Here is a 27,970-nt window from a genome sequence, read left to right as displayed (position 1 = left end):
CAGAAAACCACGTCAAATCTTTAGGTAAAAGCTTTTATTACTTTTCACTGTACAAATTCATCAGATTAGTACCTCGATCAATCGTTTCATTAACAATCCTCTTCCACACAGAATTCAGGCCAACATCCAGAACGATCACATATTAGGTTCTCTAAAAATGATAAAAACAAACAAAAAACACATCTACAAAAGGTTTTCATTACTTTGTCCAAAGCCCTTGGCTTACCCCTCTTGATGGAAGAACCACAAAAAGGGATCATTGACCTCATCACAAATCCCCCTATAGTACCTTGGGTGAACAACAGAAAAGTCAGTCTCAATACTACAGGACTCCAGGGTGGGCACAGTGAATGGGACACACAGTACCAATATAGTATTTCTTACCACCATACACCTTAATTCAAGAATGTATTTGCATAGCTTTACATTTTGATAGAGTCATTATCTATTCTACTAGACAGATATACACAATCCTGGTTTGCTGTTCAAGGATATGAATGACATAACAGCATCCAGATATTAGAGTTATTTGCTGTGAATCTACAACTGTAAAGTCTTACTGACTGGTACAGTGCTCTGGACATTAAAGGCATTTTTCACATGTTGTGCATTGGTTGGTTATGAGTGTTGAAGAATATGGAACATAATGGTGTTCTAGTTACATAACTAGTTGACATCCAGAAGACAATGTTCTTGTTTATGCAACAAATTTTAATTCTATTTTTTTTTTACAATTATTTTTTTATTTTTTTTAATTCTAGTCGATTTCTTGCGATGACTATTTTTGATCTTTATTTAACCAACTAGATGTTGCAGAGTACTGATCAATGCTGAACTGCAGGGGGCGATATTTCCATAGAAATCCACGTCCCGCCAGTGCAACAACGGATTGTTTATATTCATAATCAGCTGTTTTCTAGGTGCTCTTAAATGTTTATGGGTAAAACTACAGACTGTTGTGTAGTGTTTTATTGATGGATGTTGTGTAGCAGTAGACAATGATTTGTGTGGTAAGGCCTGTGGTAGTTGGTACCATGATATGATAGAAACCAAGTCTGTCTGGAGCCAAGACTCTTTTCCATAGTCATAATTCCTTAATGATGTTACTGTACACGTTAAATAAAAAGGACAGACACACATGACACATAATTCACAATGAGACGTGTAATTTTGTCACTTGCTATTTAGCAGCTGTCTAGGAAATAACTAAAACATTAAAACATTTATAAAATGTCACAGAAATGTTTGGGTGTGGATCATGAAAATACCTCTTATTGCCACATTTGATTTAACTTTAACAAATCAAAACTCCCACATAACATTAAAAAAAAAAAAAAAAAATGTGAAACCACATGATTTGCGAGTCACCACATAAACAAAACATACAAAAATCACTTACAATTCTCTCTCTCTGTTGAACTGTTCAAACCTGCTGAAAACATTTGCTCTCTCAATATATCCACTTGTTGCTTTCATTCAATACATTCTGAATCACACGGTTCTCCTTGTCCTTTGTCTTTCTTCACATTCCCCCTCTCCATCTTAGAACACACAGTCACACAGCACCAGCTTTAAGATTCCCACCACAGTAATTGGTCACTTTGAAACGTACTAGCCAACTAAATAAGACAAATCAAAAACTTCTGTACATAAAAAAAAGATCCTAATTTAAAAAATATCCAGAATTTGAGCTTTCTAACAAAAAAAGAGACATAGGGGGAAATAAAATGGAACATCATAACATTGAAGTGACGGCAAAAACCTGTTCAAATGCAAACAAGCCATCAGTCCAAAATTCATTGCTTTGTAATACACCCCCTTACCCATAGGGACTGACTGTTCTAATTGGATTGCCAGGGAGCTTAGATTTCACTGGGGAATCAAGTGAACCTGTCCCAAACCGTGCCCTTGTGAGCTTCCCTACAAAGTACATACTTGTCCTCAGGTACCAGACAAAGCATGTCATTATTTGCACGGGCCATCAAGGAAGGGACCATGTCTACCTTCCCAACCATACATAACACTTTCAAGTCCCCTTTCAGAAGAGTTTATAGGAGAGGATGATGAGGCGGATGTACCAAGGTGGTTTGGGGACTAGTATAGTCAGGTGTTTGTGGCTGTAGAACTCCAGCTACATGCTCTGTAGCCCTCAGGCTCTACCCTGGCTGGCGGTGTAGCTCTCGTCCCAGGCCTTGGTTGGTGGCTCAGATGGTTCAGTCCTACAAATTGTCCCCTACGGTGATGGTACAGTCCTAGGAGTTGTCTCCTATGCTGTCTTGGCTGATGGTTAAGTCCTACAGATTTGTCCCCTATGGTCATGGTACTGTCCTACAGGTTGTCCCCTATGCTGATGGTACAGTCCTAAAGGTTGCCCCTTGTGCTTGGGCAGATGGTTCAAGTCCTACAGGTTTGTCCCCTATGCTGATGGTTCAATCCAATAGGTTATCCCTTATGTTGATGGTACAGTCCTACAGGTTGTCCCCTGTGCTTGGGCAGATGGTACAGTCCTACAGGTTGTCCCCGGGCTGGTACTGTGGCTCCGTGGCGGTAAAGTAGTCCTCGAGGAAGGACTGGAGGTACTCGAAGGTGGGCCTCTCGTCAGCCTCCTTCTTCCAGCACAGCCTCATCATCTCGTGGAGGGAGTCGGGGCAGCCCTGGGGGGAGGGCATCCGGTAGCCTCGCTCCACCTGCTCCAGGACCTCACGGTTCACCATACCTACGAGACACACATCAGAGACAGAGAGTGTGAGTTGGAGTTGATCCATTTATTCTGGCTCGCCGGCCAAAGACTGAATTGTGCTGAGCAATGCAATACCATTCACAATTGTACAACGGTTAAAAAACACAACAAGATTAAAATAATCAATTCTTAAACACATGACTGGTCTGATGGAAGATGCAATAAACGAACTAGATAATAAGGAAATTGAACAAGGTGGGACCATTATATACCATCGTAACTGGGAAATCATTGCACAAAGTCATAAACAATGTCATAAAAGGTACCCACGTATGCCAAGAGTGGTTTTGGATCAGGCATACTACAATATCATATCTTATCGTCTCTATTTGGCTTTCAGCCTTATGGACCGTGTCTACTGTACCGTCCCTGGCTTGAAGGATCCCTCTCTCCAGCAGGGGAGGCTGGTAGAGGTAGAAATTGGATTTCGAATTGGTTTGATACCATTCCTTATTCCATTCCATGCATTACAATGAACCCGTCCTCCGGGTTTCTGCCTCCACCAGCCTCCCCTGCTCTCCAGAGCAGGAAGAAGCAGACGTGTCCTGAACCCAGTGACACAGGCAGCTCCCTGGGGAGATGGGCCAGAGCTAAAAGAGGTTATGACAGAGAGCGAGTGGTATGGACACCACCACATCCTCTCCAGCCCCCCCCCCCCCCCCAGACCCATCCACCCCCGCCTCTCTCTCTGTGGGACAGATCAGTTTCTCTCACACTCTGAAAGAGGAGAGGGCTGGAGCAACTGCCAGTGTCTGTATCCGTATGGGGTTATGGGGGTTGCCTTGAGGCATGTGTGCTGTTTGATGTGTTGGGATGGTTTATGTCTCTGCATGCGTCTTAGCCTACACTTCCTTAGCTTTTTATGGAGTCATATGTATAATTATATATGGATGACAATGAATCAGTGAGATAGGCACTGTATCCATGACAGTGGAGTACTTTGTACTGCCTCAGTGCATGTTTGCTTCCATCCTATTCCGGAGCTTTTGTGAAACCGATGCTCCAGTGATCCTCTTTCACCCTCTTCCAAATGAGCGATGACATGTACAGTAAATAGCTCTGTGAGTCAACCAACTCAGCCTCTGAGTACAGCCACTCCATTCCCCCTACCACTACAATACCAGCCCTAAAGGCACCAGATACACTGAGTTCACCCTCAATGAGCAGACGCCACAGAGGACAGATGGCAGTAAATAAGACCCGGTCACTGTGCCAGCCTGACGGCTCCCGCCCGGTCTCTCATCAGTGCCAGTCTCTGTACATGGCAGAGCCACTGACATCTGCTGACATCCAACACACGGCAGTACCTTCCTGAGACAGCAGGGGGCAGAGCTGGTGTGATAGACCTGGGTTGGATGGCCGAGAGAAATCACATTCTCCATCGGCACCCCTGAGCCAAATCCCTGACAGAAATGCACTGTCCCAAGAACTAATCAGCCATCAGTGTGAATCAACCCTACCATGCTTCTAGAAGCAAAACTGTTTTGAAAAGACACACAGATTTCGGTTCACTTATTGCTGGTTAAAAATGTCTCTCCTTCCCTGTTCAAAAATAAAAAAGGCGAGTATATTTCTCAACAACACCCAATTATTTCATGATAACAACAATACCATGATGTGCTTGGAGAAGAACCTATGGAACAGACTGCATAGTCAACACAACCAGAACATTCTCCAGAGAAAAGACCCTCCTTACCTGGATATGGCACTCTGCCCTTGGTGACCAGCTCAGTGAGCAGGACGCCGAAAGACCAGACATCTGACTTGATGGTGAAGCGGCCGTACAGGGCGGCCTCGGGAGCCGTCCACTTGATGGGGAACTTAGCTCCTGTGAAGAGAGCCGGGAGACAGAGTTGGTACGGGCTGGACAGTGACAGCACTACTTCGTCGTCATCTTACTGGAAAATATGGCTTTGCAATACTGATGAGCAAGTGGTTGATGCCATTTTGATGGGGACAGCCGACAACAGTGAAAAATCAACCATTCAGTTGGATGGAAATAGGTACCACCAGGTGTCACCAGTGTGTGTGTGAGAGAGGGAGAGAGAATACCTCTGAAGACCAAAAAATGGAACAGGGGGAGATGGGGGTGTGGGAGCTCCTATCAAACATTAAAGTGTGGAAGAACAACAGCAAAGAAACGCGTGTGTGTGCGTGTGCGTGCGTGCGTGCGTGCGAATGGCCTCCGGGTCACCATTACGATTCGAGGAACCCATGAGTTCCGGCTTTGAACTCACCTTGTCTGGCTGTGTACTCGTTGTCCTCGATCAGCCTGGCCAGGCCGAAGTCTGCGATCTTACACACCAGGTTGTCTGCTACCAGGATGTTGGCAGCCCGCAGGTCTCTGTGGATGTAGTTCATCCTCTCTATGAAGGCCATGCCGTCAGCGATCTGGGACAGACGGACAGACGGGGACAAAGGCTTTAGGGTGCATCCAAAAGATGACCTAACACCGAGGGACACGTTGGATCGGCTGAAACCAGATTTCCAGAGCTAAATCATTTCCTACAGTCTGCCAGGTGTCAGTGATAATACTGTACGCTCAATGTCAGGGAGGGCGTGGAGGCAGGGAAGAGTGATTGGCAGGAGGGTGAATACAGAGAGAGATACGCATTCCATCTTGAAAAGAGCGTTCAACGGCTTGTCATACTGATGAACAAACCTCTAAGAGCCCACTGATATTTCCTGTTTCCTGTGTGCTCCAAGCCTCCGCTGTCTAATTCTCAAACACTTTTCCACTCTGCCGAGCGCCCGGGATGGGTAAGGAGAGCTGTATTAAGCGCATATCACAGAGTGTGCGGTTGACACACTAGACATAAGTGGCCCCTGAGGAGCTGTGTTTAAGTGCTCCTGGCAGTAAGTGGCGAGCAAGAGGGAGAGGCACACAGACAGGGACGTGGGAGAGATGTCAGCTCAGATATTAAATCCATATGACAACCAGACAGGGAACTAACTGAAACCTTCTCGTCAAGGGACCCGGTATGTGACACACACACACACACACACACACACACACACACACACACACACACACACACACACACACACACACACACACACACACACACACACACACACACACAGGATGTGCCAGCTGGAGTTAGTGTTCTAATAGCTCCTGTAACATGCTCTACCTACCTGTGCAGCCATATCCACCAGCTGAGGCAGTTTGAGATATTTGCCGTCTCCCTCCTTCAAAAAGTCCAGCAAGCTTCCTGTAAAAATGACCAGATGTTAATACAATGACACTCATCCATGTCATCAGACTTACATGATAGTGACTAGGCATTTTCCATCACAATGGTTAAAGGGGCATCTTGGTTTTACAGTATAACTTCTCCCTTTGCTCTTGCTTCCTCTAGTATCCAATAACTAGAGCATTCACAATTGTGTCAGTGTGTGTGGTGGTGTGTGTGTGTGTGTATGTGTGTGTGTGTGTGTGTATGTGTGTGTGTGTCTGGCGGTTTGTCATTACCTTTGCCCATGTACTCAGTGACTATGTAGATGGGTTCCTCAGACACCACAGCGTAGAGAGGTACCAGTTTGTCATGGCGAAGCTTCTTCATGATGGCGGCCTCCTGCAGGAAGGCCTCAGGGGACATGGTGCCCGTCTTCAGGGTCTTGATGGCCACCTTAGTGGTGCCGTTCCATGTGCCTGAACAAAAAATTGATTGTAACGACCTATTTTTTTTGCTTCAAATCTAGAAAAGAATTATTGTAAAACTAACAATAATACAGTAACTGTGCAATGACAACTGTCTATAAGAGAAAGACCAAACAGAGAGGCATTTGCAACACATTCAAACGTGAGCATGAGTCAAAAGAGATAAGAATACACAGCTAGATTAGGTTTTTATTCCCTTGTGTAACTAACTACCAACTTAGCTAACAATACAACCAACGTCACATGGTAAAGGGCAGCGTCTGCGTGAGTAGCAAAGCCAGAGGATGTGACAGCCTCCTGTACTTTATTTGAATAGCCAGCAAACCAGTCATGTCCTTATCCTGCGTGCCACTTACTCACAGCTTACACAAACACCTGAGACAGGATATTTACCTCCATCACAGCAGCGACTGACCTTTCACAATGTCAATAATTCATACTGAACAAACTCAGCACAATGGAGGCTAAATATCCAAGTGTATCCTACCACACGCCACGACACAAGTGGAGAGATGAATTATAAATGAACGTAAACAATTCAGGAGATGAGTATAGATAGATAGATAAAGCACCGTGATACTATAGCATATGGGGGTGGTCCAGAGAATAACCTGTTATATAAGAACCTAAGATACACTATTGCACATTCACATGAATAGAGGAGAGAATGGTGCAAGAGAGAGAGAGAGAGAGAGAGAGAATGGTGCAAGAGAGAGAGAGAGAGAGAATGGTGCAAGAGAGAGAAAGTGAGAGAGAATGGTGCAAGAGAGAGAGAGAGAGAGAATGGTGCAAGAGAGAGAAAGTGAGAGAGAGAGAGAGAGAGAGTGAGAGAATGGTGCAAGAGAGAGAGAGAGAATGTTGTGTGTGAGAGAGAAAGAGAGAGAGAATGGTGCAAGAGAGAGAGAGAGAGAGAGAGAGAGAGAGAGAAAGAGAGACACATTCCTGGAATGGCATAGTACTGTGGGTGCTGGCAGGTTGGAGCCTGCTGCAGGCCAAGCTTGATGAGAGCCTGAGTGATGAAAGAGGTAAGCAGTGACCAGAGCTCACTAAAGCACTAAGATTCACAGGCAGGCCAGAAGCTGGAGGAGCTGTGTGTGTGTGTGGTGTGTGTGTGTGTGTGGATGTGTGTGTGAGGGGGGGGGAGAGTGACAGGTGATGTGTGCCTTAAAAAGCGTGTGTACATGCACACAAACATGAATTACATGCATCATGTATGCATGCATGACTGAATGTGTGGGAGTAGTATGCAAATTAATACACTAAACTGGGGATGTTATATACATAAGTTCATACACTCCATAAGTGCGGTACATGAATACATATATGTGTGCACATATTTGTTCATGCATGCTTGCCTTCGCTTATTCGTGTCCAATTCCAACACCGTAACGGTTGTATCCTACAGTGCCTACAGTACGCGTCTCTTACCCATCCAGACCTCTCCGAAGCAGCCCTGGCCCAGTTTGAGCTCCAGGCGGAGGGAGTCTCGGGGGATCTCCCAGGCGTCCTTGGCCAGGCCCTGGGTCTGGGGCTTCACTGTCGGACACACCACCGTCAGCCTGTAGCACAGGCCGTCGGAATGCTCTACACGAGGAAGGGACATCGTTAGCCAGCGAGTAACATGTTCCCTCTCCACATAGAACATCATTAACTAGCGAGTGGCATGTTCTATGCAGGAGGAGGACATCATTAAATCAGATAGAACGTGTGGCTATGCAGGTGAGGACATACAGGAAACATCATCCACCGTCGAGACTGTACAGTAGAGAGTTGTTGACTGCATCCCCTTTCAAAGTATTTAGCAAATACTGTACACAAAAGCTGGATAACGGTTTTGCGTCACACTACATTGAACTGCAGAGTCAATGCAGGGAATTGAATACATTAAGAGAATGAGTCAATTTAATCAACAATTCCTTGCACAGAGGTTGATACATTGTCACTGTTGTGTGAGAGCTTCCCATTGTATTCTGACACGGATGGATGCCTCACTAAACTGTCCATACTCAGATCATCATGACTTGCTGTTTTTGTTTTGGTGACAATGGCCTTCCTCTACTGCCTCCTACACATCCTCATCCTACAGTTCACCGCGGGAAAAATACTGCTTAAATAGGGTGGGATGGCAGCCATTTTATGTGACGCTTCTGTAATCTCTAATGGTTGGCTTTGAGGATCTCCCTCTGGGTGACTGTCATGCTACCCGAGCCATCACAGTCAGGGGTAAGGCCATCTCTCAGGCTGTGCGTTGACCCACTTGTGATCGCAAATCCAAGACAAGGGGGGACACTCTCGTCAAAACACATCACATCAACACTTTTTTGGGGTCTGCATCAGTGACACACGACTGAACAATGCGTCTTGTATCTGAAGCATTACTTCCTGAAACTGCATCAACGATAACCGCCGTGGCCGGGTTTATTTTCAAGCGAATGACGCAGCAAAGCTTGCAGCCAAATGACAGTCTTGGCACGAGTGCTGCTTATTGGCGCTGTCTAAAACGGGGCCTAAGGTCTGAGGGACTATAGCTATTACGCACAAGTCTGGACCATACCATATCATCTAGGGGTGAATAACACATGTAGCATGCAGGCTACAGAGGTAATGACAGGATTGGCTCAGGGCCGGAATGTGCACATAGCAATTGTGAATAACCGTTTGTTCAAGTGCTACCTCGACAACTGTCAACAACACAGCGGTGAGCGGGTTTATGCAGTGAGGGAAGCTACAGTCTCGGGAGGCTGGTGGAGGTAGAAATCAGAGGACGGGCTCATTGTGATGCATCCGTTCCAATGAGACCGTCCTCTGATTTCTACCTCCACCAGCCTCCCCTGCTAAACAACTGTCAACAACACAGTGGTGAGAGGGATATACAGTGAAGTAAGCTACAGTACATACCTGTGTAGTGTTTGACCAGTTTCTGTAGGTTCTCAAACTGGGCCCGTGTAGTAATATAGTAGCCACCGTTATCCAGCTTACGGATCTTGTAGTGTTTCACATTGTCCCCCTTCACGTCATCCCAGTCCCGTATGGACAGAGAGTAGGCTCCTGGAAGACCAGACAGGAGAGGCTCACAACAGGCAGGCTTTCAATAATGTCTGTTTTAGGGGCTGAATCTACATTGATCGTTTCTGTGTTGTTGAATCTACTTTTGATCCTTTTCGTGATGTGTTCCGTGTTGAGAATAATCACTTCCTGTACCTTTTGTTGTCTCACTCTCTCGGGCCAGGTATGTGCCTCTCTGATTTCCCGGGACCAGAAGAAGTCGCTCAGCATCTTTCCGACCCATTTTGCCAAAGTACCATCTGTACAAAGGATGACAATGCAACTTCACCCATCACAATGCAACTTCACTCATCAAACATTCATATAAGGTCAGAGACAGGATGTTTCAAGCTTGGAGCAAATTATGGTCCTCTGTGGCTCAGTTGGTAGAGCATGGCGCAAACAACGTTTAGGTTGGGGGTTTGATTCCCGTTGGGACCATATATACTGAAAAATGTATGCACTTACTGCAATGTAAGTCGCTTTGGATAAAAGCGTCAGCTAACTGGCATATATTATATTATTACACCAATCAGGCTGTAACATTTCACTAAATCATCGTGAAACCAGGAAGTACTGTCTGCAGGCCCATGGTGATATGACCTAACATGATCTACAATGGCCCCCATTTACCATAGATTCCTAGTGTGTTTACAAGCTCTGACAGAAGCACTTCAAACATCTGGCATGAAAGCATCATTCATAACATGTCTACAACCAGTCACCCAGCCAAGAATGTTGCCAAAACCAGTTTAAACCCCCCCACCCCCCCCAGTCCATTAAACCATCACTCTGCCAGGGTAAATAAAAGGCCAGTGGAATGTCATCTTCTCTAAGTGACAATACACGCTCTATTGTCTCGCTCTCATGTGTGCGTGCGTTGGTTAGTCTGAGTGGGTGACTGGCCATCATGCTGTCTTAATTAGGCCAGAGACGCTAGATGGGTTGATTCAATAACAAGGCACGTAGAGAGGGGGGATGGGGGAGAGACGGGGGAGGAGGGTCTTACTCTTCTGCCTGGATAGAGTCGGCCGGGGCCACGTAATTACTGGGGATGTAGCCCTTCTTCCCTGTGTTGATGGAGCGCGCCTCCCACCAGTCTCCCTCCCTAGAAAGACAGAGAGGAGAGAAACACAAATTGGTTTCATCAGTTCAGCTTATAGAGGGCTTTAAAACAGGGAATAATGACAGTCAAACACTTTAGAAAGACCAGTAGTGGTAAAACTGGTTCTTTCTCAGTAGAACATGTTTCATGAATGACAGTAGGTCAAAGGTAAAAGCAAAGGAAGAAAGAGGCATTTTCGAGCTGCGTGTCAGCTGGCTATCTCTATTTCATTTTCTCTCCGCAGAAAACCGCAGTTAGTGACAAACCAGATGGCCCATTTGAAAAGATCCATTAACCCAGACAGCTTTCATCCCCAATATCTGGCTAGAATATAATGCAGGATTAACAAAAAAAAAACACGCACAGAAATCCAGGCCAATCCCACCCCATGTTGGAGGATGATGACACTGTGCAAAAACCGATGTTAAAGACACTTGGGCAAACACACACAGAAATGCACATGGCCAGGTACTTACGTGTTGTTGATGATCTGAAACCTGTCCCCCTTCTTGAATGACAGGTCATCCGATGTCCTAGCTTCATAGTCGTACAAGGCCACAAAAAAGGTCACACCACCTAAAAATAGGACATTGGGGTATGCGGATTAGACACAAGGTTAGAGTACCATCCAGTCTGCACAACCTGGACAGGTAACAAATCCTCTATTGATTGAACGGACTGTAGACAATGTAATACCGTAAGCGCACAAATGTCCTTTGAAATAGTAGATATAATCAGTTAACGTTTTATTTGTCTGTGACTCAAATTCAATAGCGTGAATCTGAATCTACAGGATGAATGTGAACTGATGTGCCTTAATCAATCTCCATCTACTAGAATGAATAGCATGCTGTCCAGTGTGTGTGTGTGTGTGTGTGTGTGTGTGTGTGTTCACTTCACAGGCTCTGATGAAAGCAGGCTTAAGATTTGATAAAGTGCAGTCAGACAACAGAAGTCTGATTTGTTTATCTGCAGGAGGAAATTGACTGTTCAGGATTAGATCTAACCAGCCCCTGGGGACCAGATTATCCCTGGGAGAGGAGCGGAGGGGAGGAGGGTGATTAGGACCTTCATCCCAAAACAGAGGCTGAGGGCAGGACACACAGACACACTGTACGCATGCACACATACACACACACACACACACTTCAATCTGGTGTTTCTTTTTGTCAAGAAAACACAACGGAAACGGGGAGGAGAAAGCAGTGAACTGTCAACCTTTTTACAGTTCTATTTTGAGATTCTGTTTGCGGACGACATATTGAGTATACTGTTTCACCGGTCTCATTTGCATAACATCTGTTGTTCATAAGCTGTGCATACCAGACGTGCAAGGCAATGCAGTCGTGCATCCATAAGGACTGAAGCACAATCTGTATTAGCCTCGTCCACGTCGGACAAGTTAAAGGCACATTTTATTCCAAAACTACTTTCTAGTAACGTGTCAGTCCGTCGTTGATGGAGTCCCAAGAAATGATGACTTTGCGCACAAGAGACTTGTAAAGCTTTTCTTATGAGAAGCTTTAACTTTAACTTCCTGGAAAAGATCCATGGTGATGCTTACCTGTCACCACGCCAGGAAACGGGCTGCTCACAGTCACCGAGGAGAAGGAAGAGTTGGCGCCGCCGAACGGCGTCATCACGGCCGACGCTCCTCCGAAGGGCGTGAGGGCGGAGCCGTGGTTGTTGAAGCTGTTGGCTGGGCCCTTCGGGCCAGGTGATTGGCCCATGAGGGTGGGGTCCGGGCCGTAGTGGCCCAGGTGGGAGTTGACGGGCGTCTGGCCCGAGTTATCGGGCCGGTACTTCAGAGTCGGGCCCTTGTCTTCTTTGCTCTTGACACAACCCATCGTCAAGCCTGGAGAACAAGACATGGTTAGCATAGCTGGTTTGTTGTAAAGCTTTAACAGTACAGTAACGTCCTCTGTGGCTCAGTTGGTAGAGCATGGCGCTAACAACGCTTAAGTCGTGGGTTTGATTCCTCCTGGGACCACATATACTGAAATGTATGCACTCACTGCAATGTAAGTCACTTTGGATAAAAGCATCAGGTAAATGGCAGATACAGTAACGTAACACAATAGGCTATACAGTCGTAGCCTTAGGGCTGAATTTTAGCTTCAGTCATGTTCTGTATTTTGCTGCTGGGATTCAGACTGTACGAGTGGGAAAGTGAGAGAACATCAATAAAAGTGATAAGAATGCTCCAAGCGATGCATTACTGTCTCAATAACGCTTTCACGCAGAAACATCATATTGTAGCCTGTGGACATGCCTTCTCCAAGTGACAAATCAGCTTTTCCCTAATGCAGATCTGAGGGTGGTAACAAGCGGCTCACTGTTCCAGGGAATCCCCTCAGTGCTCAGTGCTAAACCTGATACTGACTGTGTGTGTGTGTGTGTGTGTGTTTCTGTTATACCCACTGGCCAGGCCTGATAGATGACAGCATCATCTGTGAGCCTGCTGTGCTTACTCGTGTTTCCTGAGAGGAGCCACCTCAACCGCCCAGCACTGTGTGCGTGTGCATGTGTGCGTGTGTCCAGGATCACAGAGGAATGCCGTGACAGAGGGGAACAGGTGTTGTCCCATGCAGCCTGGGAGAATGAGAACATGCTGGAGGCCAGCAAACAGTAGGACACGGGCCGAGTGTGTGTGTGTGTGTGTGTTTGTAACCCTTGCCTTATGGAGGAACTAAGCTTCGGGAGTGGCTTGTGGAGTGTGTGTTTTTAAGAGAGAAACCTTCATTATTTCTTCCTTGTAATGAGAGGCATGACTTGAATCACAAATAGCACCTCATATAAACCCCATGAGAGTCATTGATCAATATATCGATCTTCTCATTTGATGGGATGTTGAATTGCTCTACATGCCAAAGCAGAATTGACTGAAAAGCAATCCAAGAGGGGAAACAGAGAGAGAGGAGGGGGGGAGAGAGAAGGAAAGAGGGAAGAGCAGGGTGAAATGTGTGAGAGAGAAAGAGAGAGAGGGAGACAGACTGATGGTCACCCGCATATTGTTGGCATACAAAAGCAGCTCTGTCTCCTCGGAGCAGAGAGAGCATTAACATTGTGTACACATCGGTGTCACGGACGGATGGGTCCCCATTTTCACTGCCACAATGAACCCAGCACTGTCTATGCCTGCTCACACACATGCTCACACGCACACGCACACACACACACACACACACACACAGCCTAAAGACCCATCTGAACTCTTTAAAGCAGACTAAGGCCACATAAAACCCATACGAGACGTTCCATTGACTGTATATGGTCTATTCAATGAGACATCATCCTCAACAAAAAACTGCCAACCTTACTGCTAACAGTGGTCGTGCAATAACAACAATGTACATTTGGAAGCCATTAACAGGGAAGCAGAGGGCATCATATCCAGACAAGGATGACCTTTGACCCTATCCTGACCTGTGCATCAACTGTTCCATGATCCTAAATGCCAACACTGTACACAAATAGGCTTATGAGCCACTTAGCACTAACGCTAAAGCTAACTAATGACTCCTCGGTGCAGAGTAAACAAACATTGGGTGACCAGTGTCAGTGTGGCTGGTGGGGGGGGGGGGGAGGGGGTATCCATGTTTCAAATCCCCTGTTGTGAGCTCTGGAGGTGAGTAATCCCCCCTGGTGTGGCTGGATAATAGACAGATAGATACTTTATTGATCCCCGAGGGGAAATTAAGGCGTTACAGCAGCTCACATGACAAACTACAACAAAATAAAGTGACAGTAGAATAATAAAAATAAAATAGACAACAGAAACAGTATATACAGTAAGAACAGTCCAGTGTGGTTTAACATCTCCCAGCCTGACTCTGATCACCCCGATCGAGCCAGCCGGAGGAGGAGTTGTATAGTCTTATTGCGGCAGGCAGAAAAGATCTCCTATAGTGTTCCTTAGTGCAACGTGGTTGTAATAATCTGTTGCTAAAGGAGCTTCTCTGCTCTGCCACAGTGTCATGTAGGGGATGGGAGGGATTGTCCATGATGGCCAGGAGTTTGGTCCTCATCCTCCTATTGGCCACCTCCTCTACAGTGTCCAGGGTGACACCGAGGACAGAACCAGCTTTCCTAATAAGCTTGTTCAGCCTCTTGGTGTCACCTTCCTTGATGCTGCGCCCCCAGCATACTACCGCGTACAGCACTGCGCTGGCCACCACTGACTGGTAGAACATGTTCAGCAGAGTCCTGCACATGCCAAAGGACCTGAGCCTCCTCAGGAAATAAAGCCGTCTCTGGCCCCTCTTGTACAGGACATCTGTGTTATCAGTCCAGTCCAGTTTATTGTCCAGGTGCACCCAGGTACTTGTAGCTCTGGACTGCCTCCACATCCTCTCCCTGGATGGAAACAGGAGACCACCTAAAGTCCACCACCATCTCCTTTGTCTTAATAATTTGTCTTAATAATAATAATAAATACTATATGCCATTTAGCTGACGCTTTTATCCAAAGCGACTTACATTGCAGTGAGTGCACACATTTTTGAGTATATACGGTCCCATCAAACCCACAACCTTAGCGTTGTTAATGCCATGCTCTACCAACTGAGCCACAGTGGACCACTCTTAAATAATCCTGGAGAGGCCAGACTGAGGATGATGATGATGATGATGAGCAGACTAGCCAGTCTTGTTCATGTTCTTGTCATTACTGGCAAGGCTCACGTGACAAAAAAACAAACAAACATGCTTTTGCGAGACACTACTCAAATGTAACAAGGGGATCAAATCCATGCTGTACATCCTAAATATCATACAGCTACACAGATTCCCTAGATCAAGCTCCCCAAAGCCTTTTCTATTCTTCAGGCATTTTGTAATTCATGGCTAACACATGACAGCTAATCTAGGGAGTATTGTGTGGAAAGAAAGCGCCCCCTCGCCCCCCTCCTGCTAATGGAGGACACCAGTCTCATCCCAGCTCTGTTCCCTGAGGATTCCTTCTACCATGACCGTGAATAGAACACAAGTTCCAGCGAGCCTAGAGGGCTGGCACATGATCAGGCGTGTCCAATCGGTTCATCACCCACAAGATTCACTAGAGAGGCCTTTCTTTACACATACAGATGTAGTAGGAACTCCTCTGAAGAGAAATGCATGATTTTTCCTGAGAAATCCCCGTTAATATGATGATTTATGCATAACACAATAACACAACAAAGCTACCATTGAGAAGAGGCAACAACCAGGGTATTATCATGACTACCCTCAAATGATCCCGCTACATAAATGGGAAACAATATGCTCTTTTAAAACAGCCGGAAAAAAAGCTAACAAAGAGAAGTCCTCTGGGACTGCGACATTTGTCTATGATATGTCGCTGACCCTCCGGCCCCTGGAGTGTTTTCCCATACTGACTTCCATTTACATTCTTTGGACGCCACAAGCACGTCTGTCTTGTATGGAACCACTCACAAACAGGAATCCGGTCATAACAGTATGTGCTGTGCTCAGTTCTTTATATACGGTATTTCACAAACAGAGTCAAGCAAAAATACTACTATTACAAATTGGCTTCTAAACATACTTGAGAAACGGCATCATATGACAGTCATAAAATTAACAATGGAAATGTATATGTTTTAGGGCTTTAACATCCCTACGTCTGACCATCCAAGAAGGAATGGAGAACCGATGATAGCTGTCTTTTCACTTGTCCTTTCCAGAGGCTTTTGGCCAGGTCTTTTGTCTGCTCTGTCCATTTCAACATGGTTTTTGTTGGACACAAAGGGAACTAGGGGTAAGAGTACACTGTACTGTCAATGTGCTCCCCCATGGAGCATGCCCTCCCAGCTCACTGGCTTATCCAGGCCTCCAGACATGCTAACGCAGAGCGCTACAAATGCTAATGAGAACCCACAGGGTGGTAGAGGCCTAATGGACAGAGGCAGCCGAAGGGTTAACCTTCAATAACAATGGAGGGGATTGAATATCCTCCCCCCAATGATCAATCAGATACACTAGCTGTGTCTTCCATTCAACCAGATACCTCTTCATACACAAAATCTGGCATTGTTGTCGAGAGAAAGTCACAGAGGGAGAGTGTAGAGAGGGAGGGAGAGAGAGAGAAAGAAAGAAAGTGGGAGGGGAGGAATGACAATGTTTTTCTGGAATGAGTCTCAGTCATCACCAACGCTTTTATCTCTTGATGACAAATTCCCACCAGCAACTAATGACGGCTCAAATCGACTCCGCCGCGAATCAAATTACAGGCCGATTAGTTGATCCTCTTTCTGGTGGCCGGCTTCCTAAGTGAGGCTGTGTTGTTATATAGACACAAAGATTAGCCGTGACAAATGTTACCATTATTATTCTCTGTTTATAGGATGAGAGGAAAACAAGTGTCTGCGGAGACAGACAGACAGACAGACAGACAGGCCCGAGTCCGTACGAACACGTTCAAACTGCAGCCATCCTTCCATCCGTCCTCCCTCCCTTCCTTAAAGTAATCACTGATCTAGCATGATTGGATTAGTCAAAGCAGGCTTTCCACTGCATTGCCTTCACCAATCAAGTCACGTCAGATCAGTAGTTTCTTCCAAGGAAGGGGGGGAGGGAAGGAAGGAAGGAAGGATGTTTTAGGAGTAGTGCCAGGAACTCAGGCTCAGTCAGGTCTGACAACAGCACTAAGAAGGAAGCTCAGATGCCAGAATCAACCAGCAATTCTTTCATTGGTTCAAGTAATCCACATGACTGGGTTTAATTGTCTTCTATGGAGAAGAGGTGCATTTCATTATGGAGATAGAGGCAGAATGGTGTGATAAGCAGCAGAGTGTACAAACACACTCTCTCTCACACACACACTCACACACTCACTCTCACTCTCTCTCTCTCTCTCACACACACACACACACACACAGTGTGGGGAGTGATACACACTCACAGCGGTGGTGTAAAAAAACAAGGCTGGCTTCAAAGCCCAGTGAGGACACACATGAAGTCCTGTGCCAGCAAAGTCATGACAGATTAAGGGACACAGGCTGTAGGTCCAATCTGGGTCGCATGAAGGGCCATAGGGATAGGAGTTGGCTGGGGGCTGTACACGCTGGAACTGGGGCGGGAGGTGCAGAGGGGTTTGAGGGAGGGGCAGAGCAGCAACTGGTCCCTTCGCTCCACTCCTGAAGAGTTGGGAAATTTCCTCAATATGAGGCCTAACTAAAACTAGGGCCCAGAGTTTTTCTTGGTCAGGAAACACTCTGGTTCTACTCATCATACATAACTGGCGTACTCTATGCAGAGAGCAATGGGAGGGATACAATGTGAGCATCCCTGGTATCCATGAATGCCTTTAATCATTTTTGTACATTGAATTGCGTCAATCCCAATTTCAGCTATATCAAAGGATGTCATGACTCAAGAGTAGGAGTTTAACTAATAATGATTATCCGGTTGATGCATGCTTGAAGGGAGTATTTACATAGGCTTATTTACTTACTGTGATATACTCAACAAGAACAAGCATGTGACTCTTAACCCACATTCTCATTCTAGTTAATCAGATAAGATGCAACCTTGAAGTGTGCTCAGACAGGGCTCGGCCTTGGCAACCTTTGGGCTATTGAGTAAGGGTTTCACTCACATACAGTCAGCTCTAAGCCTTTACAGTTCCTGTTCTGTAATTGCAAGTAGAAACATACTGGGGTTGAACATGATTAAAAACAGGTTACTGTTATGAACATGGCAAAACTTGTACTCCTAAAACTGAATACAGTTCACTGTATATGGTCGCTTATCAAGACTGCTGAACTTGTTTTGTTGAATATTGGTTGAACAAATAGAAATACACATTCTGCTACTATGAACCGCAACATTACAGACAGGAATATCCCTATCAGTGTAACAGAAAGAAACACGGTATGTTGTTGTTGACTGAAGCAGAGCAGTATGCAGTATTTGTTTAGTAAATACGCAGCACAGAGCAGGGAAAGTTGGGACGGCAGTGAGGGAGAGGCTGACTGCTTCTCTAAAGTGTAACTCTGTAATTGCTCTGGCATGCTCTCTGTGATGCAGTACAGTCTTATCACCATGGCAGCCCGCCATCACTGCCACTCACAGTACATGGGGGGGAAGGGGGGAGAGGGGGTCGGACTTCCTTCCGAATCCATTCATGCCACTGAGGCCACCTGCTGTGCCCGTCAAAGGCTAAAGCTAGCTATAGAGAGAACTATCTTCACTAGGCTAAAGAGAGGGGCACTCTCTTCTCCTCTAATCCAGCAACATTTCACAAGAGTGAAATTTCAAGAGCGAAAGCCTGCAGTTAACTTTTAAATCTGTTGAAATCTGTGGCAAACTTCTCAAGTGTCTTTTAATCATAATATGGAACCTCAGATTGCTGTGTTTCTTCCCTGCAGTTCAGTGTGTTACCATGTCAAAGGATAACAAATTCCATGACTAATCTTGGATCCCACAATCTCATCTCTCGATTGAGAGTTTGACTTAGTGAGACCGTGGCTGCAACATTTCATCCCGACTATGAGCTGCTTAGAACCTAGTAATCTTAACCTTAAACTCTTTAACTTACAGAACTTCATTATCTTAAGTGATAGTGCTCTCAGGACAAGACCTAGGGAAGGAGCGAACATCATTCATGTGCCTTGGCTTGGCATACACCCTGGTTTCAGTCCATGCCACCTGTTAGTGTTCATCACTCCTCTGTGTCTGTGTGTGTGTCTGTGTCTGTCTGTGTGTAGCAGACATGGAGGGAGACAACATGACTGTCCAGTGGACTGAGGCTGAACTCACAGAGGGATTACCATGGGAGGATTACTGTGGCGCTACTGCGGCTACACACACACACACACACACACACACACTCTCTCTCCCCCCCCCCCCGACACACACCATAATTTATACATCTGTTACAATAATTTGTGGGTTGGTTATGAAGTTATCTATGTCTAACTGAGTTGTACAGACGCTTATAAACACTTATCTAAATATGGCGACCTTATTTCCATGTAAGGGCAACAAAGTAAATGTATGTATAAATGGTGCTCTGATACAGTGAATACACCGAAAACAAATGGACCTCCCAAAACCCCCCAAAAGAGGATTTTACTCTAACACTGAGTGGGTTGAAAGAGATCGATAAGGCAAAGACCAGGAAATCGAAGACGAGAAGAACGCTTCACCACGTTGACCTATTCATACGCGCTCCTTATACAAACACGGTTGTTCTCATTTGAAATAAACCGACTGATTATGATTAAACGCATGACATGATGCATTGTAGTGAATAATTGAAGCCCATCTACTGTTAACCTCGCAACTTTTCCCTGTTCATTTCGCGAAGTAAGAAAAAAAAAGGCCCTGCCACCTGACTTCCAAACCAAACGGGATCTTCCTATTATGACTCTTCTGATAAACATTTCTTACCTGAAAAAGCGACGCTTCTTTTGTAACAGTTACATACGTCGTCTGTTCTTCACTCCACGCAATTTCGGCTACAATCCGAGTGGAAACACACACTTAGAATTTATAAAGTGAAATCTCAGACTTCTGTCTGTCCCATCCCGATTTCTGGGCTACTCCACCGCCTCCAAATGTTGTGTGAAATTCAGTCAAAATCCCTGAATCGAGAAATTCAACTCCAACCGGCACCGCTTTAGAATAAGATAAACAACTGAGACGATAAATAGGCCTACGGATCGAAACCTGGAATCACCGCCTGCGAACATAAAGCTTGAGAACCGGAACCGGTGAAGACTGCATTGAATGCCACATAACAATAGATAAGTGTAGGGAGCAACCGACGAGGCAAGCGAAGAGGCTCACTGCCCCAATGCTTTTTGCCTAGCTGTAGGGTAACGCATCCCACAATATGGCCGCCTGAAGCTGAGATTTGAACTAGGAATCAGCTGTGCTACCTCTAAATTGCACATGCGTTTTAGATAGTATATTGCCCACCCTAAAGAGCTTCACAGAAGGAAGATATCTTCTCGAGGATGGTTTGTCTTTATTCACAAAATGTAGTGTAGATTTGGCAAATTCGTACTCTATCCTTGCGCATCAAGGTATAGGACAGAATTTGGCGCCCTCTAGTTCTAAGTGTGACTGCAATCTCAGCAGTCGACACATTTACTAATAGCTAAAGTTGTTGGCTATTTCTGTTGACGAAGTTTTCCCGAAATTGCGGCGGGTCCCTCTCATGAGCATATAATTTAAGGTTATAGTCTCTTGTGACATCTCCAATTCACTTGCATTAGGTTACCTCTGGTATTTTCTATTTCCTTCCTAGACTAGACTACATAGGCTAGCATATGAAGAGGTAATGAATGTGTCTCAATGGTAGATAGAATGGTAAAATAACACCAGGAAGGGGTAAACTGCCAAATATTGAACTTTAAAGGGCCAAGGGAAGTGCTTTGTGGTCTTCTCCCACTTTGATGGTGTAATGCTGACACCTACTGACTCAGAGTGATCTGTGCTGCGATGGTCACTGAAAAGTCGCTAGTCTCACTAAGTCAGACTCTCCATAAATGAGATGCGGTTCTGGGTTCCGAGATTATAATGTCAGATACATTGAGGTAATGGTCACATCTCATATTAATGAATCAGTTCTGAGACTGCAGTTTAATCTTATTTCAGCGGCACATAGGCATCTTTTTTCAGCGGCACATATCTTCAGCTCGTTCTCCATCAAGGTCAATTGGCAAGCCTCTCCCTTCAAAGGTCTCTCGGAAAAAACTGTCCTTTTATTCTTTGTAATAATTTGTTATTCAATGCACATTATATATTTTGATCTCATGCACATGTGCAATTTATTGGAAATGCGCGCCCCAATGTGCACTGGTGACTTAGTGACACCACTAAGTTTGGATGGAGTCTTGCTGTTTAACGCAGTTGTTATTTTATTATCATAGTTATACATGCTGCCTCAAGATTTAAATTATTGCGATGAAACATTGTTATAACTCAAACAGTGTTGTTGTAAAGTAGCCGAGTTAGATGGGAATGACACACGCCCTTTGCCGTCATCAGTTCAATATCACAAGTCACCGAATTCCCCAGTCAATTTCGGTCTTCCGCGAAGGACTCGTTTTGGCATGGCTGATGCTCTCAGAACTCTTTTTATTGTCTACAAGCAAACAAGTTGATGCCGTGTGGGTAGCATATCGACTCACTGCGACGCATCGGAAGAAAGATGCGCTTACCGTAAGCATTTTACCCCAATGACTCATCACACGGTCGGTAATAGCGTGCATTTGCTTGTCCGCCTGCCGTGAAAACAACTCCTTTGTGGGCTATCCAAGTGACAGTGTTTCCCTTCTTAATTGCCCAAATCAGTTATAAGCACTATATATGTCAAAATAATATTATTTGTTGCTGTGTTCGTTGAATTCTGATCAATCTCACTTAGGCCCTCATGTCTGCCATGATGTATTCAATACAATTAAAATCGATCACATGCTGTGAGATCTTGACCAATTTCGTGTGTGTGTGTGTGTGTGTGTGTGTGCGCGCGCGCGCGCGTGTGCGCGTGTTTGCGCGCTATAATCAAATAGATGAATGAGTCACAATTGGGCGGTTCTGATTTTTGTTTGTTTCAGGAGACACTGCAAGTCCACATCTTGCCCGCACGATGGCGCCCTTTATTAAGTAGTGTACTGTGAACGTCCACATATGATTCTTGGGCCGACGGGCCTCAATAGGCCCATGCTATGCAGACTATGTTACGTGTTTCTAGGTGGCAAACGTGAGGTTTGGGCCCCATGATGACTGCCTTGTTCGTCACACTGCGTCAGAGTTAATAAGCTGACGTGAATCTTTCTCAGGCAATATAATTTTTCAATGGGCTCTAGGCATAGACTATTCTCATTTAACCAGACGTTTAGGCCCATGTCTACTGGTGAAACATAACAACGAAACACAAGGCCTATCTGTTCATTGTAATTGGCAATACAAGAAGAGGACAACACGACATTATTAGGTTATTAATGCGCATGAAAATAATTCTCTTTATGAAAAAAACGCCTCTTCGATTAAAGTCGACAGTGTTGAGAAAACATGCTTATGCAGAGTTGTTGCCCCATAGCTGTATTCGATTTTAGAATGCATTCAAATAGCCCATATATATATATGTATATTCTTAATGCACTAGTTCCGTTTTTTTATATGTATATTCTCTTACCAAAATGTATAGATAAAGTGTCAGAACAGTGGCTGAGGCTTGTTTTACCTCTGAAGTTCAAACAAAACCAAATGTATGCGCTTGACTTTTTTGGGGGAGGGGGGTGGGTGCGAAAGGTCTATTGGAACAATAGCCTAAAGGAAAATCCGAATGTTACATCGTCCAATATCCCCCCTCAGTAAGGAGGATAAGTCGAAATAATTTGACAAATAACCCGCATTCTCGAAATCCAACTTGTTTTTGTTTTTTTATTTCAGCACTGAATCACTGGACAGCTCCTGTGGGTTACGCGGGTTGGGCCCGCTTGCCTTTTACCCTAAATCTGGACAGACAGAAGGCTATTACGGATTGTTTGCAGATATGACAGCCTATGATTTTCCAGAAAGGCCTAAGCAACAATTATAGTGAAATACTATTTGGAGTTATTGATGATCCGTATGACATTGTGGTCGCCCACGGAGCTGACGAAGAATTGCCTTGTGCTGACCGTTACACATCACCGTGTATGAACTTCATAAATGTATGCATTCGCCCCCTTTCTGGAAAATTAAGTTTTGAAGTAAACTTCCATCTGCGGAGGGTGGGGGTGGGGATGGGTCTGACGGGTTCATTGATGAGGAAGGAACTGTACTATTATATTCCGGGAGGAAGGCTTGATGACGTCTATAGCATCCTTAATGTGACTTATTGAAAAAAGAGGCAAGGCTCACGATACATAGATAAAAATCCGTGGTAATCGTAGCACAGGACAAAAAGTTCGGAACAAAGATATGTAGACAAACGCCGGCATTCCTTTTCACTGAGTTTTTGTTTGTTCAAACGATTCGTTTAATCGCGTGTTGTGTATAAAAGAGCAGAGGTTGGCTGTGTTGCGGGGCACATAAGGAAACGGCGGAGGCACTTCAGCCAATAAAGACGTGCCGTGAGAAAGATAGCTATCTCTCTCACAGCTACAGCCGCGCCCGGATCGCCTCCAACAGCACTCTCTCTACCTTCTCTGCTATAGGTACGTGGCTATATTCGCTCTTTCAAACAGGCACATATAATCTGGCTTGGGTTTAGGCTGGAGGAATTTGATGAAGAAACTCGAAGTAAAGTTGTGGAATTTGTTTTTTTTACGCGGAGATCTGAATATTTTGACTTAACCGTTGTAGGCTACACAATGGAAGTGGATTTGATGTCGCATATGGCACTCCTAAACTTTTATGGAATGGACTGGATATTGTAAACTGAATACGTTTTACCTCTGATTTTCAACCTAAGTGGATATGATGCATAATGTTGATACGTTGTTGCTTTATGGGGTCTTACTGTTTAAAATGATTTGCATGCAATTCGATGCAATTAATCCCATATAGTCTCTACCTGATTTAGAATAGTCCAATAGCCTGTACGACAATGTGAATTTGCTCAGACAATGCATGCGAAGACAGCATTGGCAGTTTCACCTGTTTAACTTTGTTTTTTCGTTTTTCAACAGCATGGCCAAGTCTAGTAAAGCGACTTTAGCGTTGCTAATCTATGGAATCATAATGCACTACAGCGTCTACTGCACGCCTATTGGACTAAGTTACCCGAAAATTAGGTAGGTACCACCGCTTCTGTTTATCATAAGCCAAGCTATAGGTATTTTTAAATTATAATTTATGATAAGGGATAGGTGCGTTCTTATGGCTGAACATTGGTCGTAGTCATTTTTCAGTCGACACAATATTGTCAACTCTCCCAAGAAAGCGCAGAAGATTGGAATTGTCTAAATTTGTATGTAGTCTAATGGTGCACGCCAGTATATTGTACTGCATGGACATGTCTACAACATAGATATGTATAGCCTACAATAAATTATTATGGAACATATTTCACATAGTGTCGTTTTGATAATAGCATTTTAAATCTAATATGGAAAATGACCGCGGAAAATGCTCCGTTGAGGCATAGGTGTCCGTCCGGTGGGACGGTGCACAGAACTCCCCTTATTAAAATGAGAGCGCAGTCAATGCAATGGATAGCCCATGGGATGACGGTGGAATGGCGTCACGGAGGAGAGGCGAGGCAAAACGAATGGGAGTGCTCTATCGTTATATTATTAGATTTATCAGGATTGTTTAAGGTTTAATCTATCTAATTTATGCGCGTGTCTTCGTCGACCTTAATTTCTCAACTAATTTATTTTACTTATGGCTGACAGTCTTTGTTAATCTATTGTGGGCTGCCCAAATCTGTCTAATTGATAGCCTTTGTCCTGACTATTTGACTGACTATTGAATGCCGAGAAATACGCATTCAACACGTAGCCAACAATTTGTATTTTGGCAAATTGTCCAACTGATGCTTTAATAAGTTTGGGCGGTATAACCTGTTCAGAGCCACAAGTTACATACCTGTCAGAGGAGTTCGTTTAGACAAGTAGCTGCTCCGAACTATTGGAATGATTTTTTATACTTTTTTCGTTTTGTCTCTGTTTTTTTCTAGTATGCGTTTTAACCATGGTATATTGAAGTAAGATGCAAATCTTATAAAGAATATACTTTAAAATGTAATGGCTTTCTAGCTCGATAGCCTATGCTTCTTAATGTCGGCCACACAATAATGAATCTACACTATCGTTTCCATTTGATACTATTCATGATAACAATTATTTAAAACATAAAATTAATCAAAATTTTCTCATTACAGACTTGAAAACGACGCCTATGACGAGGACGGAAATTCGTTAGCCGACATGGCTTTTGACAGCGATCAAATTTCTATACGAAGCCCGCCGTCTTTAGATGACGACGTGTACACGCTTTACTACCCACCAGAGAAAAGGTAAATACCATTATATATGACCTATAACCTAATGATTGATGGAATGCAATTTGATTTTTATGACTTTTTGCTGTTGCGATAATGTTTGCTTGCTTTGTTTTTCAGAGTTCCTTATATGTTTTATGTTCAATGTTATTTTCATATTATAGCCTATAGCCTAAACATGTTGTACAAGATAGAGCGTACCAAGGTCGATGTACTGTCGATAGATAGATAGATAGATAGATAGATAGATAGATAGATAGATAGATAGATAGATAGATAGATAGTCATATAGATAGGCTAGACACTGTGAGGGGGTGTCTAGCGCTTCAGATAAGATGGAAGTATCATGCGATATTTCAACCTGATTGGGACATTTGATTATCCTGTCTGCGCTTGGTCACTGATGATCCATATGTGTTGTGGCGTTTTATCATCTCAGAACAGAGAGGCATGCAGATGAAGAATTAGATAGAGCCTTGAGGGAGATCCTGGGTCAGTTAACAGCAAGACAATATCTGCATTCTCTGATGACAATACGTGTAGGGTAAGGGCATCTCTTATAAGCGTTTATTACCTGCCGTCATCATTTTTCGTTCTCCTCCGTCCAAGTTCAGGTTGCTCAAAGTTGTCTCTCATTCATTTATTTTTTTTCGACGTTGTCTCGTGCCTTTTGTGTGAGTGTTTTTTTTTCTTCTTTTTTTCGTTACATTTCAACTGTCCACAGACATTTCGCTACTGTTTGCTTCTTTGTTTGTTGTGGCGTGGTGGCACGGCGTTGGTGATCGGTGCTTTGACTAACATGTTTTCTTCGATAATAAACACATAGCATATCATAAGTTCACTGAACCACCCAGTACATAGGCTATCATGGTCGGTATTATTGTTGTACAAAACACAGCTAAGAAACCATGCGTCAGAATACATTAAGATTTATGTATGAATAATTTATAACATTTGTCTAAAGGGTTGAATCTCGATTTTTGAAAATGTAATCTTTTCATCGTCAAATAACGAATAATATAAGATAACACGGAAATATACAGCAATTGTGCCTAATGATCATAAAGTCCACTTTGGGATGAATTGTAGTTATACATTTAATCTCATCTGTCAGTTGTGGGGTTATCAATGAAACCTGTCTGCCCTGCAGGTAGAATATAGTACGATCATATGATAGACCTGTGATGTGTGTTGTTTTCCTGTGTTGCAGTGAAGAAACCAGTATGGAGGATGAGTCGGAACCTTTATCCAAAAGGCACTCAGACGGGATCTTCACTGACAGCTACAGTCGCTACCGAAAACAGATGGCCGTCAAGAAATACCTCGCAGCGGTCCTGGGAAGAAGGTACAGACAGAGAATTAGGAACAAAGGACGCCGACTTTCCTATTTGTAGCGTCGTTAGAGATCCCAAACTGCCCTCCTGTGTATATACCCAATCGTAAAATCAAAGTCATTCTGATATACCTGACCAAACAGTGGATTGCGCCTGTGTTCTTTAAACATGTATTTATGTATGAAGTAAAGCCATTAAAATGAATATTTTAATAATAATATTGTTTTTCTTTTTGTACAAAAGCACTTGATACCGCACAGTTATACTTTGTGGACCAATATTTTATTTTCATGTCAATATGTTGAAAACAAAACAAAAACAAAAAAATATATAGAAAAAAAAGGAAATTGTGCACCTTCAACATTATGCGCTTGAAATCTTTTAAAAGTCATCTACATATGCAGAAAATAAATAGATTTTAAAAAGACAATCAAAGTATTGAATGTTATACTTATTTTTGTAACCAACGTTCTATTTTTTTAGTGTTGTTTGTTTTCCAAACAGGCCCAAAGACGCAATGAGCATGCTCTGTAAGGCATAGGCAGGCTGATCCTAATTGATAGATGTTGCCCTTGGAAACCTTTTACCCACAATTGACCTCTGAGTGGGTGACTGTGTTGGGTTTGTAACCTGCCTCTGGACCTTGGGGGTGGGTTGGGGTGGGTAGGTTGAAGGGTTATGGTGGTGGTGGTTGCTTTTAGCTTTTAGTTAGCCACTCGATTAAACTAGCTGATTTGAGAAACTTTGAGTCCCTCAGTTTCTTTGGACTGGGAATGGAAAACCCTAATTCCTGTCACTCATTCAGGGGGCAATTGTGTTTGGGGTGTCTAAGGGCACGGTCAACAGTGATGATGGGAGATGATGCCTTGACCATGTGCTCCTTCAGTGATTGGTGGAGGTTTGCGGCTATGTTGGCAGTTATTCGCAAACACCCTTTCCTTGAAAAGAACACTGCGACATTAGATATCTACATGAATGTTTGGTATGTATGTTATGTTTAGTATACATGCATATTCATCTCACATTCTGTGTATTTAGATTGACAAAATTCTCATTTGAACTTTGCGCTTCAACTGTTGGTTATATTTGGGCAGCACTAACACTGTCAATGCTTTAGATTCCACCTACAAGACATAGA

General features: G+C 44.1%; 2 protein-coding genes across 3 annotated transcripts; one reads left to right on the top strand and one right to left on the bottom strand.

Annotated features, from left to right (window-relative positions):
• Nucleotides 1-25: 25 nt before the first annotated feature.
• Nucleotides 26-20,268, bottom strand: yes1 (YES proto-oncogene 1, Src family tyrosine kinase). Its single transcript, XM_083690576.1, has 12 exons — nt 19,948-20,268; nt 12,119-12,409; nt 11,031-11,130; nt 10,459-10,557; nt 9,606-9,709; nt 9,303-9,452; nt 7,833-7,988; nt 6,216-6,395; nt 5,879-5,955; nt 4,978-5,131; nt 4,437-4,568; nt 26-2,716 (listed from the first exon to the last, which is right to left on the bottom strand). The coding sequence occupies exons 2-12, from the start codon at nt 12,399-12,401 to the stop codon at nt 2,508-2,510; spliced, it is 1,644 nt and encodes a 547-aa protein (XP_083546702.1). The 5' UTR covers nt 12,402-12,409; nt 19,948-20,268; the 3' UTR covers nt 26-2,507.
• A 3,915-nt stretch (nt 20,269-24,183) lies between these two features.
• Nucleotides 24,184-26,892, top strand: adcyap1b (adenylate cyclase activating polypeptide 1b; the record flags this gene model as incomplete). 2 transcript variants are annotated; one of them, XM_083689942.1, is made up of 4 exons in its annotated part: nt 24,184-24,287; nt 25,379-25,513; nt 25,938-26,042; nt 26,709-26,892. In XM_083689942.1, the coding sequence occupies 4 exons, from the start codon at nt 24,184-24,186 to the stop codon at nt 26,890-26,892; spliced, it is 528 nt and encodes a 175-aa protein (XP_083546068.1). The 2 variants fall into 2 exon arrangements, with proteins under 2 accessions (XP_083546068.1, XP_083546069.1); XM_083689943.1 differs by lacking the exon at nt 25,938-26,042.
• Nucleotides 26,893-27,970: the final 1,078 nt, after the last annotated feature.

This window comes from Argentina silus, assembly GCF_951799395.1.
Source record: "Argentina silus genome assembly, chromosome: 18".
Lineage (NCBI taxonomy): Eukaryota > Metazoa > Chordata > Actinopteri > Argentiniformes > Argentinidae > Argentina > Argentina silus.
This window is presented reverse-complemented; position numbering and strand designations above follow the sequence as displayed.